Below are 19854 nucleotides of genomic sequence, written 5' to 3'. Positions count from 1 at the left end.
TCAAGTATAATATAAAAACTTTAAAATAAAATATTGTCAGTAGATTTTGTGGTTGCTGGGACTTTTGGGGCGAGGAAATGGAGAGCTGCCGCCAGTGGGTACAGGACTTCTTTTTGGAATGATGAAAATATTATGGAATTAGATGGTGGTGGGGGCTTCCCTGGTGGCTCAGAGGGTAAAGAATCTGCTTGCAGTGTAGGAGAGCTGGGTTCGATCCCTGGGTTGGGAAGATCCCCTGGAGGAGGGCATGGCAACCCACTTCAGTATTCTTGCCTGGAGAATCCCTATGAACAGAGGAGCCTGGCGGGCTACAGTCTATGGGGTTGTAAAGAGTCAGACACGGTGAAGCGACCAAGCACATAGCACAGTGATTGCACAACCTTAGGGATATTCTAAAAACTACACTTTAAAAGGATAGATTTTTATGGCTTGTGAATTACATATCAGTAAAAATGCTAATATAAATTAAGTAAAAAAAATTGTCAGGGCTTACTAGAACCATGTTTTTGTTTTTTGCTTCTCTTCCAACTAATTAATGTAACCGTTGCCTTTGAAAATTCAGATTTCTAACTATACCTTAACTAAGGGAAAAATCTCATGTTATTGGCTGTGTTTTCATTAGAAGTTAAAGGATGTTAATCTCTTAAAACATCTTTGCTGAAGTTGTTAGTGATTGTGAAATCAAAATTTTCTAGATACTCACACCTTTTATATGCTCTTTAGCTTACCCGTGTTCACTATTATTCAGTAAGATATGATAAATGCTTTTAACCTCTTGCTATCAAGGGAATATAATTTTTAGGCCAAAATTCTGACTATTATATTTCACTAAACTAAGATATTTGACATAGAATTTATTTTGTGATTCTTTAATAGTGTAGCATGATGAAATATTCCTCAAATTATGGTCTAGAGCATGGAAGTATAAAGAATCTCCATTCATTCCATTAACCAAAAGCCCAAAATTGTGTGCTGTCCTCTTCCAGAAGAAGCAATTATTTTTAATAGAAATGGATCAAGAAATGTTTTTCCCTCTTGTGTTTTAGATTTAACTTTGGCATTTCCTCGAATTTTGATCTGTGACAACCTAGTAAAGTTGATTGAAATATTATGACTGTATTTTAATTTTTTCTTTTTCCCAGGGGGGAGCTGTAGTATAATTTGTGTTTTTACAAATAGTCTATGTAGTCTTCTTTAAAGAAAATAAAGTCATTGAATACTCCAGTGTACTCTGAGTAGAATCTTCACTCTCCTATGGCAGCGCCAGTCGCAGGGGCACCTTGTTTGTTTGCTTTCTAGTTCTAAAACAGTGCCAGTTTGTAAACAGCTCCAGAAGTTGTAACAGGTGGTGAAGTTAGAAATCACAGAGTTTGCTGAACTTATTTCTCTTTGAGGACTTTGGAATGGGTAATTACCCTTCACCAGAAGTGTTTAATAAAGAAAAACATGCATTTCCTCATCTGTGTTGAGACTTTTTGGCAGACAACTTTTGCCTTTTCCAGGCTTCTTGTCTTGAACTGCATCATCCTCTTCAGGCTTCTTGTCTTGAACTGCATCATCCTCTTCTGTAACTTTGCTCTTAGAGACCCTTGCTTGGTAAGATTTCATGTGGTGCTGTCCTTGTTGAATGGGGTTTTGTGAGGGGAGGAGTAGGAGTAGGGAGAAATCTTGAGTTTGTCTTATATCATGTAGATCAAACTGAAAGGGTGTTCTAAACAATTGTAAGATAAGCCCTGTCAGACCAATTACATTTTCAAAATTTTGAGTACTTTAGAAAATTGGTGGTAACTCAGATTTCTTCTTATTTACAGAAAGTCAGCACCCTAGGAGAAGATTAATCTGCTTTTGCCTCATTGTTCCATTATGAATGAATGTACTTAGAGGTTGATTAAATATTTTTCCTTCTGACCACGGGGAAGTATGTCCAAATCCTTAAGTAATTGCATTCTTAATGCAAACCTTTTTCATTTTCTTACACTAGCTGGAAAGTCAGGGCAGCTTTCAAGCCTCTGGGTTTTCCATTTGTGTGATGGCAACTTTAGATTGAACTGCAAGCAGTTTGGTCACGTAACTCTCTACCAGCTAAGTTTAGAAAGCGTAACAGTTCAAAGTGGTTTATTTCATAAAATTCTTTGCACTCTTTGATGGCTTGAGACAATATTTGAAACACTGAAATAAGCCTATACTTAGGAGAAAAATAATGTTTTTACCTAATCTAAAATTTTTATTTTAAAAGATCAGAAGTTACAATGTATACATTTATGGTTTTTCAGTGAGATAACCTGAGTATTTAAAGAGTTAAAAATAAAATATCTATTACAAGCAAGTGTTGCATTAGAAGAACATTGTAAAAATTTAGGAACTTTGGACAGTTGTGCCTGATCACATTTAATACATTCTTATGTGTGCTTTATCTTTCTCCAGGTCAGTAACTCCCAGTAGACTGTGAATTATCTAGAGATGGGCTAATTTGTTCATCTTTTTGTTCCCAGCATCTGGTGCCTGTCACAAAATCAGGAGTCGTTTAGTGTTCATTGACTGAATATTTTTTATTGTCAGCATCATTGTTAAATCTAAGCACTGGGTTCAGGTGGCTGCTGTTGAATCAGTATATCTGCATGGAAAATGTCTGTTTTTGTCTTAAAGACTCACAGTTGATGGCTGGTTTCCCCCCAGAATTTGATCTGTGCATCTTAGTCAGTCAGCATTTAGTTTTGCCTTAAATTAGAAAATGGTGTCATTTGTATATTTTGGGCTTCTTTTTTTCTTGTTTTTTTTTTTTTTTTTAAACTTAGAACGCTATATTTTCCTCTTACTAGGAATTCTCTTCTTATATATTGTGTGATCATAATAGACAAGATATACCATCCATTTTTATTAGTTTCCTTATTCATATTGGTGGTCTTTTGTACTAAACAGAATTCTAGAATAATTAAGCAAGAAGAGCCAGGAAATTGTGCAAATGAAAAACAATAAGGGGGGTTATCTCTACCAGATATTATGTTAAAATATAATATAGAACTTTAATATTTAAAACTATATGGCACTGGTATATGAGGACACAGACAGAAGTATAACAAAATAAGTAGAAAGTCCAGAAAGAGATTTAAATATAATTGGAAATTTAGTAAGTTATCAAAGACATTTTAAATTCTAAATCATCAGGGAAAATGAGAATTGTTTAAAAAATGCTCTTGAAGCCACTTGGTAAACATCTGAAAGAAATTAGGTTGAATCCTTGTCTTCTCTCTTCACCAGAATAACTTCTAGGTGGACCATCAATGTAAATGTAAAATTGTAAAACCATAAAAGTATTAGAGAAAAACCATGAAAATGTTTTTATAGTCTTGGAGTGATAGTGGCCTTTTTATTTATATTATAAAACCCCGATACCATTAAAAAAAATGATACCTTCGACCATTTGCCAGATTTCTACATGACAGAAGAGCATAGTACACACAGTCAAAAGACAAATGTAGAAAATACAACATAGTTTACAAATTAAGGGTTAATTTCCTTAATATATAAAAAGTTTTTCAATTACTAGCACCATAAATCTAACAACAAAATGAGCCAGCTTTATAGAAAGGGAAATACCAATTCATTTAAATCTGTGGAATGATTCATAATGCAAATTAAAACCACAGTGAAATGCCACTTCTCAGATTGGCAGATATGGAAAGTTTCCATAGTACACTGTTGATAACGATATGGGGAAATTAGCACTTGCATGCATCCATTGGTGATGGAAGTATAAATCAACACAACTTCTGTGGGAAATCGTTTTGTGCTATAAAAGTTAAAACTCTTATGCCCAGCAATTCCAGTTCTAGGAATTTATCCTGGACATATGCAGAGATAATGTGCTTACAAGAATGTTTATTTTATCCCAAATGGTCACGCCACTTTAAACCAGCAGTATTCAGGTTCTGGATGGCCCAGAGCCTTGCAGGGCTCGGCCTTCTAAGCACTGCAGTGGGGTTGCGGTGAGCCACTGCAGTGGGGACTCAGTGGCGTCTTAGTGTAGTTTTGAGGCGCATTTCTGGTAACTGGTGTTAGGTTTCTTAGACATTCATGTATCTTTGGTAAAATTTTTAAGTCTTTTTGACTTTTAAAAAACTTGGATTGTTCTTATTAATGACTTGTTAAATTCTTTATATGTTTTGGATACAAATATGTTATCTAATACAAGTTTTGTTAATTTTTTCCCCAATCTTTGGCTTGCCTATTTATTAATAAGTTTTTGAAGATAGTATAATTTTGATGCAGTCCAATTCATCAGGTTTTTCTTTTATACTTATTGCTTTTTGTGTTCTAAGGAATCTTTGTGTACTCCAAAGTCAAGAAAAGTTGATCCTTTTTAAAAAATTTCTTTAGCTTGTATGTTTAGCTCCACTGTACCGCCTATAGATTGTGAAAATAGTCTATAACCAGAAAGGGGCCGGGGCGGGCGGGCAGCTCCAGAACCACTGCTGTAGATGACTGTGTAGCATTCACATTTGTTCACGTAGACAGCACTGCATCATACTGTCCCTTTCCACAAGAAAATTGTTTGTGAGTTGGTGGAGAGAATGGCATTACTTTTGATAAGGTAGGTATCAATGGAATAACTGGCTTTACTATACTTCCTAAATATATCACTAATTCATTTCTAAATAATCCCGTGTTACGAGTTTTAGTATCAGGTGAGCGTGTCCACCGGGACCTGCCCTATCTGGGTGACCTTCACTGCTCTGAGACAGTAAGGCGTCAGCAGTGCTGTGAAGACTGCAGGAAGATCAGAGTCATGGACCTGCCTTCTGTCCTAGCCAGCAAGCATTCCCATTTCATTTAGAATAAAGTCTAGAATATGATGTCTGAAGCTGATCCATGACCTACCTTTCTATTTCTGCAGCGCTCTGCTGTTTCCTGTTTCCCAGCGTTATATTTGTTTATGCTGTAATCTTCATCTAGATTGTTCTCATTCCTTTTCAGCCTGTCCCACACTTAGCCAGTGAAACCAAGTCCCCATTAAAACTCAATATCCTCCTTGAATTCTCTTCCACAATCTCAAAAGCAGTAATTAATCTGTTTGTGTACATTTTATGTATAATCTCTCCATTATCTTACAGACTGCTGAATGTTTTGAATGCGGGGAGGGCGTGGTGTCCATTTTAAGTCTAAGTCATAGAGCACCTTTCTGACTCAAAGCTGTAACAGTGCTCCACCCTGAAACAGCAGTGTTCTTTGTCACGAGGTTTGCACTAGGTAGTGTTTTTCAAACTCTGAGCTTGTGACCCGTTTGCTGTTTATGAAAGCAGTTTTGGTGGTTAAATGGTCCAAGAGCATCATTTTTTTAAAAAATGAAATAGAATAGAAAATAGAGGATTACATAACATGGGTAAGCATTGTATAGTAAAAGATTTGTTTCTATTAATAGTTTTATATTTTCATATAGGTTTACTAGGTTATAATGTAAAATGTATTTCTTACTATGGTCTGTAGTTAAAAAAAATGGAAAACCAATGTTTAGATTTAACCTCTATGGTGAATTTTGAATGTTAAAATTTAGAGAAGAAATGTTTGGAATTTTCATTAACTTTAATATTTCTGAAAATTTTGACTGAATGATTTCACGTAATTTGTACTATTCTCTGTTAAGTGGCTACCAAATTACCCTTAGAGGAGTGATTTTTTTTTTCCTTTAGTATCTGTTATATAGTCTATTTATCAGTCTAGATTGCTCATGGAAGCGTGTTGACCAGACAGTACTTTTTAGTGCATTAGAATGGAATCAGTATTATCAGCTGAGCTTACGAATTTAAGAATTCTGACTAAGGGGAGTGAAATTCCACTCTGGAAAATAAATTTATTTTATGTATAAATCATAATGCTCTCAAATACAAAATTTCACTTATTAACTAGTACTTGTGTCCACTTGAATTTGCAAGTGGGTATTCTTAGCAGTCAGCTCAGCAGGAATCATGTTATGTATTTATCCCAAAAGAAAGTAGAAATTCCGGTATTCTAAGTCAACACAGGCATCTCATAGGGTGATACATGAGTTTGAGAGCCTTTGAATCAAATGTGCATTCTTGAGCTAGGAAAACAGTTACTAATAGGGTTGTTTAGTGTTTACAGTAGAGCTGTTCCTGGTTGCCTTCATTTAAACTTGTGATTAATGCCTTCCCTGGAATTCTGGAGCCTTGCAGCTAGGAAGTCACTGTGTTAGTGATGTCGGTGCCTTTTTTCTTCACTTCTGTTTAGGGTCAGTACAGACCGTCGGATTTGCTGTGTCCTGAGACGTATGTTTGGGTCCCCATTGAGCAGTGCCTGCCCTCACTTGACAAATCCAAGTACTGTCGTTTCAACCAGGACCCGGAAGCAGGTATGTCTGAAGCGGAGCCCAGCCAGAAATCACTGGCTCTGTTTCGGAGTCCGCATGTGTGACTGTGGCCCTTGACAGGGTCCAGTGACTTTCGATACAAACATTACAGAGAGCGTGTGAGTGCTCGTGCTCAGACGTGTGTGTGTTTCTAAAACAAGAGACGCTATGTGTGTGTACATACACAGAGCAGTCACACACTCACAGTCACGGTTCTGCAAAGAAATGCGGAAGCCGCCTGTGCTTGTGCTACTTGCTGACCCAGCTTCTTCCATTTGGTTGGTTTTCACACGCTTCGAGGACTGACACCATTATCCATTACTTTGACCACTATCACAGTGCGTATGAATTGTTCACTGGATTATTTAGCCAGTGTCAAGAAGATAGAAGTATTGACCAGTTGGACTGAATATAGTTGTGGAATGGTTTCACAGGGGCCCAGGTGGCTGCGATGGGTTTTGTGATGACACTTTCTTGACTCCTTGCCATCTCTGGTGCTGCTTCGTTTCTGTCATTTCTTCTTACTCCTGCCCAGAATAACCCCAGCCATATTTTATCTCTTAATACTCTCCTTTGGATATTGCATAGTGGTAGCAGATAAAGTCACTGAGAGTACAGCCCGGGAGCCAGGCTTCCTGCTTTCTCACCTAACTCCATCATCAGCTGGTAAACTGGGTATTCTTCAACAATTTCATCATCTCTCTGGCCTTAACAATCAAGGTGATAATAAGACCTTTCATATTGGACTGTAATAAGGATTAAAACAGTCACATTGAGAACAAAACCCCCCTCTTGTGTTGGTGATTGGTAGGCCAATTAACATACCTCATCCTGTGTATGCCCAAGCTTCTGCGTTTGCCTTTCTTTGCCCTGAAGCCTCTCTTGGAGAAAAGACCTGGAGGTCTGTTCACGTCCCTGTCATCTGAGTACCACCTCCCGTTTAAGCAGTTCTCCTCTCCACGGCCCTCCCCACCCTCCCTGTGTTTGCTGTGGTCGTGATGCTCTTGTGCTCTGTGATGGGTCCATTCAGTTGCCATGTGTGTCTTCCCCCAGACTGAAGTTCCCAGATATTTCAGTGTGCGCTTTGTTGACCTTTCTGTTAACATAGCCCACCAGAGGAGATGCCCTATGCTTACTTCTTAAAAATATGCACATGTTCCCACTAGCCACCTGTGATCTAGTCTAAGTTTAGGGAAAAAGAAGGAGAGAGAAATGGAGAGGTCAGGGGAAAAGAAGAAAGTAATTGGATGAATTAAATATGAAGACAGAGGACAAGGAAAGAAATGCAGTCTTTTTCCCCCCCATATATTAGGTTTCATTAAAAAAAATGATTTATGTACCCATGTATTTTGTTAACTTCTGGAAAAAGCTGTTATGAATTCAAGAGTGGGCGCTTCTTACACATGACGAAACGTTAGAATCCAATGAGGAACAGCTAGAGGGACCCATTTGCTAGGCACTGTATGGTTAACTCCAGGTTTTTTAGATGTTTAGTTTCATGGAGCAACCAAAGCTTTGTAGTTCCTCAGCTTAAATTACTGATCAGAATTTCGTTCTAAGTTCTACCTCATTGATGAAATAGATTTGTTGCTTAAAAACAAATGAATTTGTCGATTAGCTTTGGAGTCAGGCTCAAAATAAAAGGCAATAGTATTTTAGAGGAAAGCATATACAGTTGACCCTTGAACAACCCGGGGGCAGGCACCAGCCCTCCACCCAGTTGAAAATTCATATATAATTTAGACTTGGTCCTTTCTATCTGCATTCTTGGATTTAACCAAGACACATTTAACGACAATTTAACCAATTGTGTCGTACTTCATTATTGAAAAAATTCTGAGTATACATGGACTCAAGAAGTTCAAACCCATGTTGTTCGAAGTCAACTGTACTTAACCACTCTATCGCCTTATAAAAAATTTTTCCCTTTATCTTTTCTCAAGGGCAGGTCAGAGCCAGTCCTTGTGGTGAAAATTGCCGACCATCTTAGTGCATTGTTTCATGTTTACATGTAAAAATTTGTCTATAAATTCCTTCCAACTGAACAATAATATCATCTTAAATTGGTTCTGACTCCCAAGTTCATGACACAACTTCACCTTCCCTTTTTCTCTCTTGATCTATTCTAAAGACTGCTTCTCTTACATATACTTGGGAGATTAAAGCAGTCAGCAAGCTCTCCCTGGTTTATAAAATTGAAAAGATGACTGAATAATTTCTGTGTACTGAATGGGCAATAAAATACAATGATTCATTCATGTCAGTATATTTTGAATTCATTTTCCAAAGTAAGCACAGATGAGCATTTCATGGCAAAGAAAATTTGAAGTCTCATATATGCGGGTTTGTCACGTGATGTGTACTACACCCTGGTGAGTGAGGAGTATACAGCATGTTCCTTTCCTGTAATCTAAGTTCCATTTCTGTGGTAGTAGCTTCAGTTCTTAATATTCACTCTTTAGATTCATTCGCAAAAGTCAGAAGAGTTAATTTCTTTGATAATAGTGCTTCAAAGAAAATGAAGATCCTTTTCCATATGCCGAATCTTTGGAACTTTCTGAAGAACACCGTATAGCTTTATCAGTATTGAATATCACAGTCCAGACACTATTTGAAATCAGACTTATAACCTGTGGTTTTAGGAAATTAAAATGCAGTTACATGCTGGAATGTATTGAGCATGCTGTGAAACATGGTCATTTGAGATTTAAATGGCAATCTGTGAAAAACTGCTCTCTTCTCTGGGGTCAGCTTTACTTTTACATGACCCAAACCTTGACTCAGAAAATACAGAGCTTAATATGGGCAATATTGTTAGTCGGCGTGGTGCTTTTTTCACTAAAATCTTGTTCCTCCTTTCAGCTGTTTAAGTAAAGTTCTCTGCGAAAGGCACAGTTGATCACCATGGCTGTCTGTGACAGTCTTTGGCTACAAGTGCATCACTGGCTACTTGCGAGAAAAATTACATTTCCCCAACTCTGATTGCTGACAGTGTCTGGAAATTCTGTTCTTCCCTGCCCTCAACCCACCCTCCTCCAATCCCGCACATTTTGGGGATTTGGGTTCTTTGGTTATTTGCTCTGCTAAGAAGCCTGCACATTGATAAAAACCTATTGTATTCACTGCTTTACAGGACCATGGGGGGAGGGCTGGCAAAGTAAAGTAACTTGGAAAATTTTAAAGAGATTCTTTTGTTCATAAATAGATCTCTGTCTCGTCTAAACAAGGGATTTCCAAAGTTCCTCAAAAGATTTTTAAGTAAATGTGGTAGATTGTTTTTTAAATTAATAGTTGGATATGTATAGACTTCAAAATTTTTGCATCACAGTTACCTGTTACTTTTTTGGATTAATTTAATTACTTTTTTAAATGTTTGAAACACTAGTAAAAAAGTTGCTCAAATGCATAAAACCACTACTAAGAAGGAAAATAAAATGATCCATAGTACAGCAACAATCATTGTTAATTTTTTAATGATCTTCTCATCTTTTTTTTCTGTGTACTTAGCTGTTTGTATTTTTTTAAAAAAACAAATCATGCTTCACATTTTTGTAGTTATTCTTAATACTTTGTGTTGCTTCTTACTTTTAGTAAAAACTGCTTGACCACTAATGTGGTTGATGATTCACCAAACAGATGCCACTGCTTACATGATAGACAGTATCTAATACAGACACTTCACAAGCGTCACTGAAAGAGTAAACCCAGTGGTTTGGAGTCGGTTTGAGAACCATGAGAAGCTATGATTTGATTTGATTCTTAATGTTGCAGAGTATTGTACTGCCAACTGAAAATTGGCATTTGCCAACTGCCTCTACCAGGATTAAGTTACAAAATTTTGTAGCCACTGACTTTTCAGCACTCCTGAAAGGAGTTCAGGATCAGGAATGAGGCACTCTGTGCTCTGCGAAAAACTGGCAGAACAGGCATTTAGATAGTTAGATATTTTCAGGAGAATATTTTTATGATCCCAGTGGAGCCCAATTTTTGTATCTCCTCATATCTAGAAAAGCACTAAAATCAGTAACAGAGACATCTCCTTGTTGTGACTAGCAGCAGACCTCTACAAGATGTGTGCTGGACTGCTCATACCCGCTTCACTAGAATCACACCTACTACTGACCGCTCCCCCACCTCTCTAAAATACTGTCTCTTGGGCTGTATTCCTTGTTTTGCCCCAAATAAAACTTAACTCACAGCTCTTATGTTGAGCTTTTTTTTTTTTTTTTTTTTTTTCAGTCGACAGTACTATTTTTGTTGGTAGTAAAATCCTTTTGGTTCTAGATTTATTAAAAAAAACTAAAATTTTATTGAGTATATGCTGTTTCCCAAGCACTATTCTACTGTGTTCCCCTGTTACCTTATTTTATGCTCAGAACATAATTGAATGCTTCACCACTGATCCCTCGGGTATTATTTATTACAAAAATGATGTCTTTTAATCAGGAATATAATCTTAATTCAAACATTACAGTGTAATATTTGTATAAGTACTTTTTGTATTTCAGAGGTGCTGATTAGAATCAGCTTTATTTCTATTTCCACTTAGAGTTACAGAAGCGTATATTTTATCACAGATTAGTCTAGCTTTCACTCTTTTTCTGTACACGTTTTGAAATATTTGCAAGAAATTTCTTTATTTTTCTATAAGGTAACTAAGCCATAAATTATTAGTAAGGATATCAAATTTAAATTTACCATAAAAAATAGTAGCACCTAATTCTGACTTAGTGCTTTTATGCATTTTGCCAGGTTAGAGAACTTTTTAGGGAACATAAAATCTTCCCAGCAGCTGTCAGAAATCTAAACTAGTACAAGAAGCTTTTTCCTAATTTGATCCCCATCCCCTGAAACTTGGAGCCTCCAAATTTTCTTTTATGTTGTTTCATTTGTCTCTTTTCTGTCTTTACTCCATCCCCCTTTCTCCCTGGCACTTTTTCTGTACCTCTGCAGTTTCTGTCGTGTATGCCAGAGCTCAGAAAGAGCTCTGGCTCAGACCGGCTTGCTTGGTTCCTCCACGCCTGTCCTGAATGTTGTGCTTATGGTCCCTCAAAAGAGGATGGACCTCAGCTATAATGTCATCCTAATCACTGGGAAACAATGCCTGTGAGAAAGCAAATGTACTGAAACTTCCTAGGGTCCCTAAAAATGTGCTGCAGTGATAACTTATAGTTAAGTAGACAGTGGCTTTCTAAATCATTTTAGATTTGGAATTAAGTTGTTACTCTTTTTTTTTTTAAGTTGTTATTCTTTTAATTCTCCTCTGGGTAAAAATTTTTTGAAGTCCAGATTTGTTATTGACCTGACCATTTGAAGTTGCAAAATGAATAATGTTGATTGTTGGATACTTGAAAAAGTGAAAGTGAAAGTCGCTCAGTCATGTCTGTCTCTTTGTGACTCCATGGACTAGACAGTCCATGGAATTCTCCAGGCCAGGATACTGGAGTGTGTAACCTTTCCCTTCTCCAAGGGATCTTCCCAGCCCAGGGATGGAACCTGGGTCTCCTGCATTGCAGGCGGATTCTTTACCAGCTGAGCCACAAGGGAATCCCTGTTGGGTACTTAATAAGCATAAATTCTTTGTTGCCAGTAAAGATGGCGCTGTTAGATGTAGCCAGTTGGAGATAGAACTCATTGTAGCCTACTACATGTCATAAAGAACCGTGTAACCAGCCATGTGTTAGTCACTCAGTTGTGTCCAATTCTTTGTGACCCCATGGACTGTAGCCCATCAGGCTTCTCTCTCCGTGGAATTCTCTAGGCAAGAGTACTGGAATGGGTGGCCATTCCCTTCTCCAGGGGTTCTTCCTGACCCAGGGATTGAACCCGGGTCTCCTACATTGCCGGCAGATTATTGTCTGAGCCACCAGGAAAGCCCCATAAAGAGACCAGGCAGCAAACCAAGAAAATATCTTTGGAAATTTGGCTCTTACATTTGGTGAATCTGGGGAATGTGTTTTGATATGGAAAATGTAGAAAGTTACAGTCTCCTAATTTTTTTCAGTTTATCCCCTTCCACTTAAAGATATCACTTTATTATTAGTGTATTTTCCCACCTAACTCCTTTTCAAAGATATGCCTTCTTTATTCAAATGTTAGTATAGCACTGACATGACTCCTGGTTTAAAAATTAGAAGCTACGTTTCCCTAGTTTGCATGATCTTTTAATGAGGACACTAAGGAGCAAAACAAGTCTTTCCTATAATATTTATGCATAAGAGTAAAGTATTATAATGTTTTAATATTTGCATTTTCTATTAAAATGTGAAGCTAAGATTCATTATTAAGGTAAACTTCAACAGTTGTAAACAACTGTTCTCATTTTTAAAAGTGTTTTTTAAAAGCCAGTCTTATAGAGAAATTTTTTAAATACTGTTTTACAAGTTTTTACTAGCTAGTCTTTACTCAATAAGGCATGTATGTGTGAGCAGTAAGTCAGTGACTGAAAGTTGTTAGAGCCTTGGCCGGAGGCAACCTGAAATACCTCTGAAAAGGTGTGAAAGCAGACTTAAGATTTCCATTTAGCTGTTAAGGAAATGTTTCTCTGATTTCTTTCTTTTCGCTTATGTAATAGAAATAATTGTTTAAATAATCCTTTTTATAGTCACTCAGTTTTCAATATAAATATTTCTATAATAATAAAAATTGTTTCAGTATGATTCTAACAGGCTTAAAAATATCATGATACTTCAGAATATGTCTATAAATGCTAGTGATGCCTGGCTCTAATGTGTGACACCTTGCTGTGCTATTTTGTTTATTGTTTGAATGAAAACTGACATTTTTGTATCATGACATTGTCCAAAATGTCAGTTAAAGAATAAAAATAAAGCCAATAGCCTGCTGTTTAAATGCTGGATGAACTGTGATATTCTGTTGAATATGAGACATCATCAAGTTTTAGTCCTTTATTTTAGCTACTACTAAGAAACAGTGTTGCCAATTAGACTGTGACTCCATGAACTACAAGATGCATTTGGGTTTCAGAAAAGTTAGAATGTGTAAAAATGTGGATCTTAACAAAGAAATGGGATTCAGTTTGTGCCCTCTAATAGCTGACAAAGCCATGGCGTGTCAAAGAGTCTTGTTTCTAGCCGTTAGGGAGCTTTGTGGCATCTTAATTTTAGGCATTAGATATGTTATACATGGAGTGTGCACTTACGTATCAGAGTTGGAAGATGTTGATTTCAGGTGCTTTTATATAAAAATAAGTTTATTGTCATTGGTGATAATAGAGTTATTTGAATACTCTCATCTAGGTACTTTCGAAAATTTGGAGAAGACATGTAACTACAAGGATATTTTATTGTAATTAAAGTGAAAACTTACTACCCCAAATCAACTTTGTCTGATGTTGGAAAGCAGCAGTGAAAGGAGAGAATTTAAAAGCTTTGCTTAGCCAGTAAATTTAGTGATCTCTGACAATCAATGGAATGCTTAAAGATTAAATAAGTAAAGAAAGGGGAAACGATGATATCCCAGAATGTCATCAGCCCTAAAATCATTTGCAGTTGACTGAACATCTTCCTACCTTATGAATTATCGGTAAATACTCTGTATTGTGGAGTCTGCATCATGTGATATTCAATCCAGTGCCTGTTGGCTATTGGAGAAACTGACCCAAATGGCAAGGGTAGCAGCCCGAATTTCTGAAATCGTTCATACCCAACTTCAGTGTGAGAACAGAGTCTCTGCATTTGCCTGCAAGTTACTTTTAAACTGTTTAGATTCTGTTTTGTGGATGTTTAATATACATTCTCTCTGCAGAAAAATAAACAAGCTGTAACATGAAGGTATGAGGAGGTCTGTTTATTTTATGAGTGTTCCTTCTTGTGATGCTGGCAAAATGTTTTTAATGTAAACATGGAAACTGGGGTAGAATTCCTGTTCTTGTAAGAAATGTATTTTCCTAGCTGCCATTCATTTGAAATAGACCTCATTTAGAGCAGACTTGACTTGTTCATGCTTCTGTGGAGTGTTCACCAATAATAAAATAAAATTTGCTAAAAATAGGAAAGACAGTTTTGACACATAGGGAAAGAATAAAGTTACCTACCTCCTAGCAAAATAAGAAAACAGGAATAAAAATCGAAGCACTTGTAATGCTAAAGAGAGAGACTGTCTTAGTCTGATTTCTTTCCAGAAGCAGATCTGACACATGGGTTTTCATTCAGATGATTCATTTGAGAAATTGTCTTAGAGAATGGGAGGAGGGGACTAGAGAGAGTGAACTAGGGAAGGAGGGAAAGGATAGAAGGCTGTGTTACTGTATGAGCTACCACTTTAAGGACTGGAGGTCAGCCCTTCTGACCGTCCTTCTGGTACGTGTCTCAGAGTTGGCCACCTGAGGGATCGAAGCCTGTCCCCTGGCTGATGGTTGTCTCGTTGGGTGTTAACGCCTCTGCATTTTCAGTTTGTACCTGTACAAATAAAGAGCAAGCTCCTGTGGCCCAGCAGGCTGCTGTCTCTGAAAGGCAGAAAGCGAGAGAGACAGACCTTCTGTCCTTCATGGAACTACATGCCACAGTTGCAGCGTGAGCCAGGTGAGGCCAAGGGCTGTAAGAGGCAATCCCAAGAGAGGTCTAGTGTAGGACACCGAAAGGTACAGAAGGAGGTGACAGGTCTCTGATGTCAGCTGAACATGTCAGGTGCATTCGAGCAGATAGAGTAAGGACCACAAGCAAGTATTAAGTCCAGTGTTGTGCTTTATGACTGGTGTAAATTACTCATCCCGGCCCTCAGGGAATTTAGCAAAGGACACTCCAGCTGTTTCAGGAAAATGAAAAAAGTAGTATATTGGTGGTAATATATAATGCAGTTAGTTCACATAGCAGGGCCCTCAGCTCTGATTTGGACAGGGTGTGGGAGATGGAACACTAATTGATGAAGTGATCTAAGTTAGAATTTTGAAAGAAACAGAATCCAAGAGCTCTAGGCAAAAAAGAGCGTATTCAGAAGGTCTGAGGAGTAGAGGGCACTGCTAGAGTTGAGAGTGGCCGTGGGCTTGGAGCAAGGAGAGGCAGCTGGCCAGTGCAGGACTTGGTGAATCATTATCCGGAATTCAGCTTTTTCTTCTGAAAACACTGGAAAGCCATGAAAGGGTTTTCAGCCCTGAGTGGCATCAACAGAGTGTCATTTCTACTTCACAAGTGGAGAATGAATGGGACTTGGTAAAGATTGGAGGTAGGAAGACTGACTAGAAGGGTTTTGCATACAGCACTTTAAGCAGAAGATGTTGGTGGCTGAGATAGGGTGGGTGGGAATGGTTGGTAACAGAGAAGGAGAGAGAGGCTAGTAAAACTCTTCAAAAGTGGGATGTACAGGACTGGCTGGTTCACTGTTGATGGTAATGGGAGGGGAGAAAGTTATCACAAGAGTTATGGGTTCTGACAGGAACTGGGTTCATGTTGACTTCATTTCTGAAGTGAGAAGCATGAAGATGAGCAGATTTTTCAGAGAAGGAAATAATGAGTTTTACTTTGGACCTGATGAATTAAAGGTGTTTGTAGATATCTGGTAGAGGTGTCGGGAGGTGCCACCCTAAATCTTCCTCACTATTGTGGTCAGAAGATTGAAATTCCACTGTAGTTTTAGGCGCAGTCAAGCAGTTTCAGATAGTGAACTTACCCAGGTGGCTCAATGGTAAAGAATCCGCCTGCCAATGCAGGAGACGCAGGTTTGATCCCTGGGTCGGGAAGATCCCTTGGAGAAGGAAATGGCTAATCCACTCCAGTATCCCATGAACAGAGGAGCCTGATGGGCTACAGCCCTGAGATTGCAAAGAATCAAACGCAGCTGAGCACGCACACATGCATGCACTCTAGGCCACTGTTAGAAATGTCTCATTACAATGTGACATAATGACACATTCCTCGAATATCTGCTTGCCTTCTGTATCTCTGTCTCTCTCTCTGTCTCTCTCTCTCTCTCTCTCACACACACGGCTGAAACAAAAATATGCTGAACAATATACATCCTTTCTCATTTGATGCTCTGTAGCATTTTATTTTTGTTTTAATTTTTTAAAAAACCTTATTGACTTTGTTATAATACTGCTTCTGTTCTATGTCTTGGTCTTTTAGCCACGAGACATGTGGGATCCCAGCTACCTGACCAGGGATCAAACCCACACCCCCTGCATTTGAAGGCAAAGTCTTAACCATTGGACAGCTGGGGAAGTTCCACATTTTGAATTTGTTGTAGTTTTTTTCACACTCTAAGAAATGCCATTCACAGCCCTTTACATTGATTCCATAACCGTAAATGCCACTCACAATTTGAAAAACACTAGTCTGGGAGAACCGAAAGACGAGGGGGCCTGGGGCCTCTCTCCATCTCTGCCACCTGTTCTGTTTTGGTATATGTAGTAATGGTAGCTGAGACTCGTATAACTCATATTTCTTGGTCCAAGCACTGTGCTAAAACCCTTAACACGTATCATCTTCCTTCATCCTCACAATGCCTGTCTTACTCTTTTCTCTAAACCTGCACGCATGAGGCAGACAGCTGGTTAGAGGTAGAAAGGGGTTGGGACGAGGAGCACATCGTAGAATATTCCTGTCACTGAGAAGACCTGTACAGATGACTGACTTGACACCTCACTGCTGTAGTTCACCAGAGGCCTCTGCCAAGTACTGGAGATTGTCCATGGTGGGTACACACAGCCCATGGCCTAAGAGCTGGGGTCAGACCAAGGAATGTGCTCACACAACCACTTACTGTCCTGAGACGCTGTAGTTGAGTGACCAGTTTCTACCCTGGATAGCTTCAGTGGAGGGCTTCGGGATCAGATATTTGGGGTCTGGCTGATGAAATTCAGGTGTTGGAAATAAAGGACTCACTCATTAAAAGCCTGAGGAAAGTTTTGACTCTCGCCAAGGACTACATAGGCAAGGGGGGGAAAAGTACACGTTTAAAGCCGCTTTATTTCATTGTAGTTGTACCTCTCTGGGCTTTGCTTGTCTGTTGCTAACAGGCCTCTCCTCTGTTTCTTAATTCTAGTGATAATATCAATAATTAGTCTTTTATTCTTAGGTTTGTGCACATACATGGGCTTTGGGTAGGAAATGTTGCTTGTTTATTGATAAGTGTCTGATTGGTTCTTTCCCCATTGCCTCTATAACAATACACTTAGACTTAGGACTGAAGCACAGATTTCAAAGGAGTCTTCTGTCAGTCATGGTCAAGATTTTAATATTTTTATGTTTTACTGGGTTCTGATTTTGTAATTTTATTGATCCAATACTCCAAATATTCTGTCCCTAACTAACTAGCTACTTAACTGAAAACTGGCTAGAGCTAAACAAAATTCTGTTCTATGGTATCACACAATAATATCATTGTTTTATCATGTATGATCTAGCAAACCACCCAGTCATATGCCTTATTTTTAAAACAACTCTCCACTTTTATTTGCAGTGTAACTGTCTTTGTCTTCCAAATGGCTGGCTTCTGCAGATGTGTCTCCTTAGACAGACTCTGAACTGAAATACTATGCATGATGACTCTATTACACAAAGATGCTTGTTAAAAAATATTTTACTCTCAATATCTATTATTTGAATATGCTAGAGAAAATTTAAATAAGGATAATTTGTGTTTTCTTCTCTTAACTCCTTTCTAGCTCACTCAGTCTCACGTTGCATAGATAATTTCTTTGCAGACCACCGCAGAGTCATTTAATGCAGTCTGAGCCTTGGTGTCAAGAACTCTTGAGTTCTGATTTCACAGATCTAAGTTAAATTCTCTTCTTAAAAACTTCTCTCTCTTCCGAAGAGTAGGTGGTGAAGTGTGACAGTGCTTATGAAAGAATGTAATGAAAGTACTCCAAAGGGACCTGTAATAACACTTAGGCTGTTTAAAACTTTCTCACTTGCATGTTTTCTTACCTGTCATCTATACCAGCCTTAACAATGCAAAGCAAATTATTGCTCTTATAGGAACTTTGATCTTCATTTTAAAGTAATACCAGGAAATTCCTCCAATCTCTGATAAAACCAAAGGAAAATTTTCCGGGTCAGTAAAGTTAGAGGGTATGAGGAGGGAGAGGATTAGATACGATAATGTGATATTCTGACTAAATGTTAGTAAGTACATTTGAACTATTTTACTAAATTTGCGATATCCTTGTCCTTTAAAATAATGAATAATGTTTTCAGAAAAAGTCTCATGGAGTCTATTGATTATAAATTGAATTTTTAAAAAAATGTCTCTTTTAAAACACACCCTAATATTAAATTCATTTTGCGAATCCTTTGATAAAACAAAGACTCTTTGCAGTGCAGTTAGTCACCAAGTTATATTGTCATTTTAAAAATTAGAAGTTTTGAACATGTTTTCTTGAAGCATTTAAAGTGCACTCAAGAAGGCAAGTAAAAGCAGAAGGGGACCATTTAGTTTATTTGTACTTTGTGAATTTGGAATTAGTGCTAGAATTTGCTTTGGGAGATAGTCCTGGCCTTAAATGGCAAGCTGTAGCCATTTCTTTCATAACTGTTTAAATGTGTAACTGATTCAAGACTTAGGAAGAAATACTTGAGGTATAGGAAGAGCTCTTAAAGATTTATTTTAAACTTTTAAAAAATTGGAATTAACTTTAGAAAGTGTCTGCTTTTAGGGACTTGTGACTGTGTAGCTGAGCAACATGAAGACAAGACTTGGTGTCCATGTTGGAAGCTGGAGGTGTGGGGCTCACAGGAAAGAGACCCAGGAATGTGCTGGAACAAAGCAGAGTCTCTTCTTAGGCTCTTGTTGTCCAGAGGTTTTATGTCTTGCTGGTAATACTTTGTGGTAACTGACTTTGGCTGCTGGTTAGCTTGTTTATGTAATGACAAGAAAGGAGTTTTAATGTTTTTATTACAGTACCCCCTCCACCTTTTCATTGTTAAAACATTTTGCTCCAAAGTAGACATTTTCAGTGCAATGAAGTGAAAGCAAAAACCTGGAGCATTAGATCATTTGGGGAGATTTGAGTCAGCAGGTAACAAATGGATTCCATCCTGAGCAAATGTGAACTAGTGCAAATCCAGCAGAAGGTCTGAAGTGCATGGAACTGGATGGGTGACACAAGAAAAGGACTGAAAGAGTCTCATAAAGGTTAAAGCAAAAACACCAAAACCTGGGTAGCTGTAAGAGGTTAAAAGAAAATATTTTTCCTTTGAGCAAGAGGGTAGTATCCCGGAAGACATGTGGCAAAGCTTATTCAGTTCCATACTTTTTGTTTGTCACCTTGGAGAGGGGAGCTTGCTTTGTGGAAGTAGTTGCGTGTTCTAGTCTAGTAGTCAGAGGTAATAGAATTAAAAGAGACAGGTGATGATGGGACTCCGTAACCAAGCTTTTGAGCAGCAACAGAGCAGCCTGTAGCCCGTGGCTATCTCCATAGAATCTGTAAATTCTGGTCAAGCAGCTGACTTTGGCTGTGAGTCACTGTCGGGTTTGGGCCCAAATTCCTCTTTTCAGCCACATCATCGCTTTAGCTTTGCAGGTTCTGA

At 38.1% G+C, this 19854-nt stretch overlaps 1 protein-coding gene across 4 annotated transcripts in view; it reads left to right on the top strand.

Annotated features, from left to right (window-relative positions):
* The window catches only part of ATE1 (arginyltransferase 1), a 158396-nt gene that overhangs the window by 111520 nt on the left and 27022 nt on the right, over positions 1–19854 (top strand). For all 4 annotated transcript variants that reach the window (XM_065923456.1, XM_065923454.1, XM_065923455.1 and 1 more), the window contains one exon: positions 6247–6367. In XM_065923456.1, coding sequence (XP_065779528.1) covers positions 6247–6367 — 121 coding nt within the window. The remainder of the gene's footprint in view (positions 1–6246; positions 6368–19854) is intronic.

This window comes from Muntiacus reevesi, chromosome 2 (genome assembly GCF_963930625.1).
Source record: "Muntiacus reevesi chromosome 2, mMunRee1.1, whole genome shotgun sequence".
In the NCBI taxonomy this organism is placed as follows: domain Eukaryota; kingdom Metazoa; phylum Chordata; class Mammalia; order Artiodactyla; family Cervidae; genus Muntiacus; species Muntiacus reevesi.
The sequence above is the reverse complement of the archived record's forward strand: the minus strand, read 5'-3'. Positions and strand labels throughout refer to the sequence as shown.